The following is a 13,241-nucleotide window of genomic DNA, read 5'->3' on the forward strand; positions in this document are numbered from 1 at the left end:
CGTGCGGCGTAGCGACGGCGGATAGCAGATTCCTCCGTTCTTACACGGGTCATTCACTGCAAGGTCGAGCAAATATAGGCTACATCAGCAAACACCAACTGATTATCCTATATATATATATATATATAAATATATAGTATATATATGTGTGTTGTGTGTGTGTGTGTGTGTGTGTGTGTGTGTGGAGTGTGTGTGTGTGTGTTTGTGTGTGTGTGGTGTGTGTGTCTGTGTGTGTGTTGTGGTGTGTGTGTTGTGTGTGGTGTGTGTGTGTGTGTGTGCTGTGTGTGTGTGTGTGTGTGTGTGTGTTGTGTGTGTGCGCGCGCGTGTGTTGTGCATGCTCGTGTACCTTTGTGCGTGTGTGCTTGCATGTGTGTGTGGGGTGTGTGCGCGTGACTGTATATATTAGACAGAACAACACCTTGAGAAGACATCATTGTTAGATCTTACCGTTGCACTTCTTCACCCTGTCGCACTGTTGGCCGAGCCAGTTCGGTGTGCACACGCATCTGTAGCCGAAGATGGTGCCGATGCAGGTGGCGCCATTGTGGCAGGGGTTCGACGAGCAATGATTCACCAGCGACTCACAGCGTACGCCTGAAAAACAAGCAGCAACATTTCAGCAACATGTCACCAACATTTCAGCAACATGTTGACGAATGCGTAGAGCCGTACTAGAGCGCTCTCTACATGAAGGGACTCGCGCGAATGAGACTTGCGGACGATTAGAGAAGAAATTGCACCGATGAAATGCGGGGAAATGCAGCCCGCAGGCCGGACGACGCGCGTCGGATTGTAGTAAGAAATCGAATAAACGTAACGAACTTTCTTTTTATATAAAAGAGTTACATTGACAGATGTTTGTGCTGTACGAGTACAATATTAATTAATATGGATATTTTTGTTTATTTATAACAATAAAAATCATTAGTTTAGTTTAGTACTAATTTAATGTATAAATAATTATAATACTATTTATTATAATTATAATTATATATATCATATATAATTAATTATAATTATATAATTTAATTATAATTACATGTAGAATTGCATATCATTGGTGTATAACAAAGCATGTGCACATAAGACGTCTGCTTCTAACAGAGCATACCTGTGTAGCTAATGCGACAGGTACAGACAAAATTAGTTCCGATTTTCGTACATCTACCATTATTCATGCACGGCTGACTGTCGCAGGGATCCAGTTCTACCTCACACTGACGACCTGAAAAACAATGCGGAAAACATTCATGGATGTTAATTAAGTTTTCATCAGTCTACTGTAGTCATTAAATATTTGTTCGTTAGGTGCTTGTACGTGGCGACAAAGAAAAAAAAACTCGATAACAGCAAGAGAACAGATTGTTTTCGTTGAAAGATTTATTAACATACACAAGAAATGTGTATTTCTTGGCGATGGAGGTTTTACTTACTTTACTTACTGTGGCAGTGACTGAACTGTACTAATTGGCACTAACTGTGGCACTAATTGTGGCACTGACTGTGGCAGTATATTGTAAGCGGGCAAATCCCACACGCCAGGGAAGTAATGGCGATGCGGAAACGCAACCGGTGTCAGGAGAAATGTACAAACAGAGACGGGAAGGTCAGCGGTCGGGACTGAGATCAAAGCGAGCCGTGGCTCGGGACTGAGCCGGCTAGCCGGAAACCACAGTCATGAATCCCCAAATTCTTGCGGATTGTGACAGGCAGCTCTAGATACCGACCGCGAAAGTGCCAACCTGTAGATGACTATGCTGACACCAGGGCCAGAATCGGACCATGGATTCGAGCCAAGTGGGAAATGCTTACCCCACCTTATTCGGTAGTGTAATTCAGTAGTTATAATACTTACCACACCTCATTCGGTAAGGCCGTTTGGCCAAGTGGGAGCTAAAAAGAGACCGGTGACGTGGAGGAAGGAACGCAGTCGTGGGTCCGAGCCACAGCGTATAAATAGTGGAGGACGCCCCTCCTCAGGAGCTTTTGTAAAAGCGACACCAGCTGAGAAAGGTGTAATTAAGTGCGTGATACGGTTACTGTTGTAGTAAACGCTCTCTTTTATTCAGTAGTACACTGAAAGAATTTATGTATCGTATTAGAGGTTGAGTAAAACGCTAGTTCACGTTACCTCTTGTCTTGTCTTCTATCTATAGTCTCTTGCAGAACCTCTACTCCCGTAGTGCGCATAACGCGTCTACATTTGGTGCCGTGACCAGGAGACCGCATAACGCGTCTACAATATGAACTAATCGATGTTTATTGCTTCCTACTCGTTTATTATTTACGTCTCACTAGAGGTTTTGCCACATATTATCGATTTATATATATATTATCTAACGCAATAACCGGCTACTAATGGTATATTGGAAGTAGGGCCGTAGCTACCTCTGGGAGGAGGGGATAAAACTTGGAGAAAAATAATGTGTAATAAATATAAGTAACCATAAATTAAATGGAATTAATGGTAAATCAGAATTTCCCCTTCAGCTCAATATTGTCCTATGAGGCTATGAGCGGGTTATTTCTTGAAAATGCAAACAGAGAACGAGTATTCCCTATTCATTACTTAGTTATGTCACGATATTTTGCGCCCCTTTCCTTAAAGATTTGTTCAGGCTACCGCCATAGGACGCGTACTTGTTAGAAAATATAACGTTGATACATACCTGCGAATCCTTCTGGACATATGCACTTCTCTTTCATACACGTGCCGCCATTAACACACCAACACCCTAGAAGAATAAACAGCAGCAATATAACTTCAAGTAACGTGGCAACCTAACTAACTGTCGCAACCTTACTAACTCTTATTTATCACGTGTAGTAGCACTGCCATATAACACTGGATCTACTGCCAGAGAAAACTGTCGCTGGCAGAGATACCAAGGCAGTGCGGGAGTCAAAGATACCATATTTACCATACAATATCACACAGATGCACATGCTATGACACATACCCCATACTATACCGTACCACGCAGATGCACATCACTTCGCATATAACGTCACATTAACGTGATTATCTAACGCAGTGTTAACGAAAAGTTACGCAAAACAAGGACGGGGCAAGGGAGAAGGCAACAAGGAACTTTCACAGGAAAAACACATTCATATGCGTGTCCGTGAGAACCATGTATAGTTGATGACGACAGCTGGCGGTCCGTCACACATAGGCACGTGTTACTTCCACTGCATGGTGCCGCATCACATCCGGGCTAAAACGTGTCGACGCGAATCCGGATGAGCCCGGGAGTTTTATCTTTGTTTTAACCCAGTCGTAGTGTATATGCCCACCGCAGCTGTGTTTCCTTGGTTTCATTAAAGATCTTTGTCCAGCAAATCTAGTCACTGTTGCAGGTGAGATCGTTAGCCTTACAGCGAAGATGTGAACCCATCTCTACAGCACTGGTGGCTTCGAGCAAATCGGGATTATAGTGCCTTGTTCGAGTGTACAACAGCAGTGACCATGGTGGTGGGACTCCAACCTCAGACCCTTTGGCCCGACGTCAAGTGTACTATACACTAGACCACTAGCGGCAGTTTCTACCGCACGCACTGCTCGAGGTGTAGTTCACTGAACCAACGTCTTCACGCGGGTTGCTTCCAGTTCGGTGAAGTCAAACATGGCGACTAAAGCTACGTGTGTGTTCACCTGTGTTCACCTGTGTTCACGACGAGCAGGCCGACATGACAGACGCAGACGCAGCAGCAGCACGGACAGTACGTTATCTAACTCGCAAACTAGGAACTCGCGTATATATGGCGTGCAAACAACGGGGGTGGAGGATGGGGTGGGAACGCGGGGTGGTGGTATAATAATAATTTTCGGGTGCCCTACTCGGCTACTGGCCTAATGGGCTAGTGAATTATTATTATTATAGTGGGGCGGAGATGGAGTGAGGTGGGGATGAAGGGTGAAAGGTGGGGTGGAAGGTGGTAATAAAGGGTGGAGGGGTGAGTTCCACTGACCGTGCAGTGTCAACGTTCATGACGATGACAGCATGAATATATCTATAGAATTTATATAATTGGACGAATACATTCGTATATATGTGTTCATAATTACAGATAGAGCAGTGCGCTAGAAGAGAAGTATTCGTACTAGATACAATTATGTGATACTACTCTTGTTTGTTGGGTTCTTTTTTGGGGTTACATTATTGCATCTATATTCGTACCTGCGGCTGGTTTCTCGCACGTTCGACCGGTGAAACCCGGACGACAGGCACAGTGGAAGTTGTCGTGACGCAGTGGCGTGCAAACTCCGTTCATGCAAGGGTTGTGTGGTCGACAGGTGGCGTCGCTTATATTTTCCACCCTACGAACATTCCGAATATTAGCGTGCACAAATGCATAATAAAACGATATATATATATATATATATAATAAACAAATCAAATATAATAACAAATAAATATATAAATACATATAATATATATGCTTATAAATTCATCGATCGTGGGCGAGGCAAAGAATTCACCGGTGCGCATTCATATGCATCGAAACTCAGTAAACTGAGTGTGCGTATGCGTAACAACTCAATGAGATGCAGTAACACAATAAACGATTACTGAGAAAAGAACTGATGCTGCTAGTCTGCTCTCTGTCTTGTTTCACACGCAAACTACAAGTGAGCTTTGCTTACTGAGCGCCGCGCCGCGTGGCGGCCGACACGCGCACTGTACCTCACGATCTTTGTCACATTCATCCAGACGCGCTTCTCCACGAAGCCTCGCCGCTCAGTGCCGGTTCCGGATTCATTCTTGTCCAATCCGACACGCGGCGTCCCGGCCGGATCCGTCTCACCTCTACCCGACTTTCCCGTCGCTCTCCCACCGGCAGGTGGAGTCCGTGACGTAGACCTCTTCGCGTGGTAACGCAGAGCGTACGTCGGCGGTGTGATAGGTGGCGCCAGCGGAGGCGTGAAATCGTCGGCGGGTCGCTCGCTCGTGCTGCGAGAGAACCCAGCGCCATCTACCGTCGACGTCGTCGTGACGTCGGCGTTCAACTGGTTGCGAGTGGGGTTGATGTCCTCATTGCTGTCGACAAACGGCAGAGGAACGGTGTTGATCGTCTCTTGCGACGTGATGCTGACAGGAGTACGATCTTTCACTGTTTCGAAATCGTCTTCGTTTCGGGAGAACTCGTCGACGCTCGGTGTGTCCGCGGTGGGAGCAGACGTACACGTGCACGAGGGGGCGCCACCAGCCGCTGCCGACGGGTCACGGGACGTCGCAGACGTTGTCACGGGACTAGATAGCGTGACATGCGTCAGCACACGCGTAGGCGACGGTGACGCAGGTGTGGTCAGTGCGACTCGTGTCGCACCTGGTGTTGTTTGCGTAGCAGCTGGTGTGTTTTGTGTAGCATGTGTAGCAGCTGGTGTGTTTTGTGTAGCATGTGCAGTGACTGGTGTTGTTTGTGTAACATGTGTAGCAGCCAGTGTGCTTTGTGTAGCATGTGTAGCAACTGATGTTGTTTGTGTAGCATGTGTAGCAGCCGGTGTGTTTTGTGTAGCACGTGCAGCAACCGGTGTGGCTTGTGTCGCAACAGGCGTGATTTGTGTAGCAACTGGTTTTGTTTGTGTAGCATGCGTGGCAAGCGTTGTCGATTGCATAGCATTCGTGGTAGCTGATGTAGTTTGTGTAACACGTCTGGTAGCTGATGTAACTTGTGTAACACGTCTGGTAGCTGATGTAGCTTGTGTAACACGTGTGGTAACTGGTGTGGGTTGTGTAGTAACACGTTCGGCAACTGGAGACGCTTGAGTGACAACAGGCGTACTCCTTGCCGTGGAGACGGCCTCACTTACTGACGTACAGCTTATAACTGTTGTGGGCAATGCCGTAGTTGCAGCGGCAGCCTCCGTAACGGCCGTGCACGTCGTCGTGCCCGTGGAGAAAGCTACAGTCGTTTCAGCAGCAATCGTAGACTCGGTGGCACTGGTTGTGGTAGTCAAGCGAGTGGACGAGTCGGTCGATGTGGAGCTACTAGTTAACGTGGTCACAGGCACGGTTGTGAGCGTACACGGGCAGTCGGCTACCGTCGTCGACGACGCCGTGCTAGTGGTGATCGTCGCGCGCACGGGCGACGGCGGTACAGTATGCGCGGCGTCCGGATTTCCGGCTGCGCTCTGCGCCTGCGCGTCGGCGTCGTTCACCGGCGGACGTCCGCGAGAGAAACCGCTTCCGGGAGAATCGGCAGGACTCTCAGGGGCGTAGTGGAGATGCACGTGCACATGCACGTTCGTCTGCCGAGCGTCGTCTGCTTCGCTGCTACTGCGCATGCGCTCATCGACGCGCTTGGAGGTGTCGCCATCTATCTTCCAGCGACCGCCAGCGGCGTCGGTAGCCCGCATAGTGGTCACCACGTCGCCTCTAAGTAAGGGAGTTATGCTGTGCTTCGCGTCGCCAGCTTTCTGGTTAGCGTCGCCGACAACCGTCGGCGGTAGTTGGTTGTCGGCAGCATGCTCCGTACTGCGTTTATCGACGTGCCCGTAACTTATCTCGACAGAAGGGGTCGCCACGAACGCGCGCGTGGCTGGAAACGCTGCAGGTGTGGGTGGCGGTGGCGGGAAGGACGTCGCGCGGGCGGGAGCGGAGATGGGTGCTCGCGACGGCAGGGTAGAAGGGGGGATGGGTGGTCGCGACGGCAGGGTGGGAGGGGGGATGGGTGGTCGCGACGGCAGGGCGGGAACAAGGATCGGATCGCCCTTCGCGTAACTACGCTGTACGGAAATCGCACGCAGCGTGTCTTCCAAGTCGAGCACTCTACCCAGCAGATACTCATTACTCTCATACGCCTCCTGGCGCCCCCGCTGCTGCTGCTGCGCACCTTCCGTCGTCGGCGTCGGCAACATCGCCTGCTCGGTCGACGTCGTCGTCGTCGTCGGTGTCGTCTTCCGTCTCCGGAACACCGGCGGTATGAACGTCGTCGGCGGGTGTGCGGCGGGCGACGGTCGCTCGGTGGCGACGCGGTACGACTTGTCGAAGTGAAACTTTACGGCGACCGTCGATCGTGGACGAATCAGCGGCAGCGGCGTCGTCGGATCGAGGTTAGGCACGCACTCGTCGCCGACTGCAATCAATACGCATTGTGACGTCAGTGCGTGCCTGAGCGATGAGCAGACGCTTCGCTGCGTCGCCCCGGCAACACATCGTAAACAAACACGTGCCCACATTATACCCCGATACTGTTGTAACCATAGAAATATATAGACACCCTAACTAAAGATCTAACTAGTATATTATTTCTATGGTTGCAACAATATATTGTGCTCAATTTAATAGTTTTTTTTATCATTTTACGCCTCCCTATAATTTATTTGCGCGTATGAATGCGAATACTCTCCTAGACGGGTCGCATCAGTTAGGTTAAATGCACACGTACAGTAGCCTATACATGTTGCGTACGTCACAGTTTAAATCAATAAGGAGGTCTACCTGTATTTGTGGCCAGTGATTAGCACACGGCAACGCCGCTTTGGCCGTAATTAATAATGAATCCCCCCACGCGCTACAGCGTACGATTAAATATGCAAACAATGCACAAGCTCTATCATGCAGGCTAAACACTGTGTGATATTTACGCATAACATATCGAATAAAGTTCGCTGTCGCGTTTCTTTCGTGTACGCGATTGCAAATGAATGATTTCTGATTTCTGAATGATGATGAATAATGATAATGATTGCGTTAGCATCACCTGACGGATGAGACTGGATTTCGCAGAGTCGACCGGTGTATCCATGACAACAGATGCAGACAAAGAATGCTAGATAATAGCCTGTCGCTGGGTACGCTAAACAGCTGCCTCCGTTCTGACATGGGTTAGCTTGGCAGGCGTCCACTAAAAATAAATAAAATAGTCACGTAATATGAGCTCAAGCGTTCTCTAGCTCTTCGTTGTAACTAAACATAGAGAAATAATATACTAGTTATAATAGTCTATATATTTATATTTATTCTATTTCTATTTCTATTTTTTTTTCAAATATATATGTCAAATATCCGCGACGAAATGTGAAATTTCGCAAAATAAAAATAAAAATGATAAAAGTTTATGCCCCAGCATAGAAATACCCCAGTGTGTGCATCATTAAAAACAAGTTCGCCACGATCCCTGCCGTGCATAAGCAAGAAAATTTCTAAGCTATTCTGACTTACGAGACTACAGACCACGGGCAGCCGACCAACACATTCTGACACTCACCTCCCCGACAAGAGGCAGCACTTTCGTCGTTGCCGCGAACGCAGTCTTCGCTGCCGTCACATACCCAGTCGCACGGTATGCATTCGGTCGGCCTCTCAAAGTTCGAGCATGATATCTGGCAGGTGTCCCGGTACGACGGGCATTCCAACCCTATCGAACGCGATACCCCGACGGATTCGATATGGAATTAATTCGCCTTCGTTCAGCCATCAATCACGTAATACGGACAAAATGAAGTCCGACAGCCATTACCGCGTTCTTAATCAACGCGGTGCCGTACTCTCGAATTGGCCGCGCCCACATCACACGCAGGTGATTTAATCATTAATGCGTTTAAGATATATGCTTACTGTTGCGTGCCCTAACAAGAAGTAACGGGGGATTTTTTCTGTCTAACGTATTTTCATTACTTCACTCATTAGCAAAGGTAATAAACGCATACACGTAACCGACAGGAACATAAATCGAAATGTACTATATTATATGTAATCGAAATTCGAACGGATTATGAACGAATGATTTTGCGATTCTTCGAAATAATGACCACGATATATATATATAATTCTATATATATGACGGAAATAAACAGAGATTAACTCACCATCGACGGGAGTTGACACTAGCAGGCTGCATAACATCCATGTGATCCACGGATGCGACTGTAGTAGGAGCGTCGGTGATGACACCGCCCGCATCCCAGTGTGTGACCGACCGTTCGCGCTACACCACGCAACACGACGCAGGCACGCGCACGCTCGCTCGATCGCTCTCGCTCCGACACGAATACGGCTCTGTTGTCATCACGTCTGTCACCTGTACGGAGCCGTGCCACGCACCGACACACATCCCGACGGTAGCGGTAACGTCGAACGGCTTCCCATTGCTCGCTCAGTGTTTTCCGCTGTGCATCATCATCATGGCGCTCTGGCGAGAGCGAGAGCGCACGCGAATGGTCTTGCCAGATATGCCAGGTGTAACAACCTCGCAGGTGGGTTCGTGCGGCTGCGCTGTGCGCATGCGCTCTAGGGGTTATTGTGCCGCGCTCATTCATAATCGATGCAATCGCGGCAAAAGCCCCCCACGAGAAACACCTAGTACGTCCACAGAGACGTACTACGCATCTACCGGAACCCGCTGAATGACGTTAGCATCATACAGACAAGCATTGCGGTGCGTAGAGGGGCCGTAGGGAAAAACGGACGGATTATCCATAATTGATTAATATTTGCGTAAGGGTCAAATGGCCATAGGAAAAAAACATACTTACTACGCTCATAAATGAATACTACACGTATTATAAGAAAATACGCACGTCATTGCACGTAATATAATTATATTACATGATTGTCTGATTAGAGTCTGTTAATTGTGCGTTTCCACATAGTCACATACCGACCGGTACGTGGAAATAAACTGCAACCCTCGAAAGAAGATATAAAATACTGGTATTGTCATTGCTACTACTATTAATAATAATAAAAATATCAGAAAACAGGGCAACTGTGTGGATATTGTTAACTGCAATATTCTTGCATATTTTAACCTTATGATCCACCTCCTGAATTGAAGTAAAATTACGTACATAAAACTACTATTTAGGACAAACAAAGTTGACTGAACCAAAAACTGAACTGCCTTAATCGCATGTGCATAGTTTTACAAGAATATACATTGCAGGAGTGACAGTTGTATGCCCTTCAAACTCAGTACGGATGCAAATAACGACGGCAAATAAATGAGTTATAGATAATCTTAGAGGCCCTTAGAGGTCTTGTTGAGTCACATTTTTGCTAAATATAAAACCAATCTAAGTATACTGTATATACGCCATATTTTTCGCGTACAGATATTTTCGCGAATCCAGACTTGATGGACAATTTTGCGAGTGGTTAATTTCGCGGCCGGTGAATTATGAACTATTCGGTATTATTCGGTATGAATTATTCGCGTTGTTATTTTCGCGGTCGGGGATGCATTCGCAAAATTCGCGAAAATTAAACCACCGCGAAATATACAGCGTATACAGTATTTTGCATTGTGCAATTTTTTTAAACAAATGCAGATTTTTGTATAAGGTCTTAGATTAAATTTATACTTTTGTAGGCAAAACAATTTTAGTGTCACAACACCCACATAACTCACATGTCATGCTTGTCATGTCATGTCATGTTATTGTCATGTCATTGTCTTGACATGTCATATGTCATACTTACATTACTCACATGTCATGCCCAGATTGAAAATACTTTAAAAACTTGAATACAAAGTAAACTACTTGTTCTCCAGGAAACAATTTTGACTGTAATGATATCAGGATTGTCATAATATAGAGGGATATGACTCGCCGGAAAGACAAGAAATTCAACATATCCATGCCCTAGTTTAACTAGGATTTATTTCGTGAAACTCAATAAAAATGACACCAGAAGTAGTGTTGTACATCCCACTTGCCCTCACACTTTACTTTGTATTGATACCTCTTCTTATTATGTAGTTATAGCATCGAACATCAGACATGGTTTTCGGTATTTACCTAGTCAAGTGGCGGGCATTCACGCCCGATGTCTATATTATGACACTCCTGAAGATATAATGCGCAACTTCTAGATTAGCAATTGCCCAACAGGCAAACAAGAAACAGTTGTAAACAACATATTCAAATATTGTTTCATTATTACATTCTTTTAATTTAACTAATAGCATACACAAAGGTGACATTTCAACAAGAAGCATGTTATGTATAAAAACATATGCTAACATAATTATTATACTATACATTCAGTACAAATTCATTTACAGTTTGGAAGTTTAATTTGACGAAATGCTATAAACTAAACCAAGATGGTACCCCAGGTCGGTACTCTTTCCACTGAACGTTTTGATCTTTCCGTGCCTGTTTCTGTATTTCTGAGTACTGCTTTATCTGGTCCTCCGAACTGCTTTTCTTATCCTCAGGAAATATATCCGGAAATTCAAACGTTTGTTCGTCAGCCTAGTGAAGCCAAAAGTAAAAATAATTAACTGGCTAGTCAAAACACCCGTTAAGCTAGTACCATGTGAGACAATTATAGCCAGTAAATAAATAAAATAGGTGCTAGTAACAACTGAATTATCAGTAAAGTAATGCATAGTGCTCCTCTATCTGAGTAGCATTTTCTACTGACAAATAGATTGGGCCGAATTCATCATCTAAGTAATGCTAAGGATACTAAATTATTCACACATACATATACATCAAGAGTTAATGAGACAAATATCTCATATAATATAAAATGATATAAATATTTAATATAATATATATATAATAATATATAATAATAATAATAATAATAATAATAAATATATATAATATATAATATGATATAAATATTTGTCTCATTAACTCCTGATATACATATATACATTATACCATACATATACATATTTACATTATTACATACTTGGATTACATAATTACGTACAACATTATACATATTTTGATGTTACTGACACATGCATCACATTTTTCAAGTCTATTCACATAGAAAATTAATGGTTGCATCTGAAAAATGTATGCAATAGCCGAGTGGTAATAATAAATAAACATACGTATATTTTACTTTGAGTTGCACTTTCTTTTACCCTATACTAGTTGCTACTATATACTTCTACTACCCTATACACTTATAACAACTAACAATATGGAACATACCAGATGAATGAAGAAGACCTTTGTCTCATCTTTTCTCTCCGTGACATGTCCATAGAACGGATGCTTTTTGTACTCCCCTAAACATATAATATGCATTGATTTATGTATTCCAACAACCGTGTTTACCATTAGTAAAACTACAGCAGTATATCGTATGTCCTTTTAGCATTACAGTCAGTAACAAAATCAGCTGTGATTTCTATTTTTATTTAGATGTTAAACATTTCTATATTTGTATGTTAGACAGACATGAGATATTAAAAATAGGTTCACCTGCATGGGAATATTTTAAAATCTTCTTTTATGTTCTTAAAGAAAATACCCAACAGATTATAAAAAATTTATAAACATAAAAACATTTTACATTTGTGTGTTTACTAACGTGTGTGAATCTTACCTGCTATTATCCGCTTGTGTATATTTGCAACTTTTACACCATAGATTTTCTCAAGATAGTTTTTTGCATCCAGCTTTGACATTCTGAAGAGAAGATAGTTATATTATCAATGTGTGACCACATACAATTGTTGCTTCAAATGCTATAAATTTCTATAAAGTGGACCGGATGTAACACTAGGTGCTTCTATTGTTTCAGGCAACTTCTAAGAAATCCATGATTATCAGTTTAAATTAAACTCTATGTCAAATATTCTAGAGTTTACTGTACTTTAATATTGTCATAATTACACTTTTTTAACAGCTCAGAAACATGCATCTCAGTTGACAAGACAGACACGAATATTGACAACATTCAAAATCTATATGTGGGGTAGAGTAAGATATCTGCTACAAGGATATAAAATCAAACAGAACTTCAACTGTAAAAGAATTCCTGATGCTAATTGCTAGACCTAACCATAGTCCCAACTTATAACTGGTGTTACTGATTGCACAGTCCAGGAGATTTGTGCATCATTTTGCGATACATCAAGTGCGTTAATTGTACGCAATAATAATCACCTAGGATGCACATGGAAGGTAACAATGTGTTTGGGTTGATCTCGGACAGAAGCAACTAGTTTCATCCAAAAATCTGGTAGAAACACCCGCGTCCGTGGATTCCCAAGTTGATAAAGTGGATACCTGCAAAAAGAAAATAAATTTAAATAAAGATTACCACTTGCACTACCAGTACTGCAAGTAGGCAGTACAAGTACCAGGGAAGCATAAACACATAAATAAAAGGCCGTGACTACGCGACCGGTTCCGGACGAGGAGCCGCTAGGCTACGCGTCCGGACATCTATCTCACACAGTGAGCTTGCGACATGTGCACGCGTGATTGCGCAATGGGACCCTCTGCTGATTGCTGTGTGTGTGTGTGTGTGTGTGTGTGT

At 44.2% G+C, this 13,241-nt stretch overlaps 1 protein-coding gene across 1 annotated transcript in view; it reads right to left on the reverse strand.

Moving 5' to 3' along the window:
- Positions 1-10,574: 10,574 nt before the first annotated feature.
- Positions 10,575-13,241, reverse strand: part of LOC106821200 (39S ribosomal protein L23, mitochondrial-like) — a 3,312-nt gene continuing 645 nt past the window's right edge. Inside the window, exons 2-5 of the mRNA XM_014825905.1 lie at positions 12,866-12,988; positions 12,303-12,385; positions 11,906-11,982; positions 10,575-11,206 (exon numbers count right to left, since the gene is read on the reverse strand). Coding sequence (XP_014681391.1) covers positions 11,039-11,206; positions 11,906-11,982; positions 12,303-12,385; positions 12,866-12,988 — 451 coding nt within the window. The 3' untranslated portion in view covers positions 10,575-11,038. The remainder of the gene's footprint in view (positions 11,207-11,905; positions 11,983-12,302; positions 12,386-12,865; positions 12,989-13,241) is intronic.

Source organism: Priapulus caudatus, unplaced genomic scaffold (genome assembly GCF_000485595.1).
Source record: "Priapulus caudatus unplaced genomic scaffold, Priapulus_caudatus-5.0.1 Scaffold63, whole genome shotgun sequence".
In the NCBI taxonomy this organism is placed as follows: Eukaryota; Metazoa; Priapulida; class Priapulimorpha; order Priapulimorphida; family Priapulidae; genus Priapulus; species Priapulus caudatus.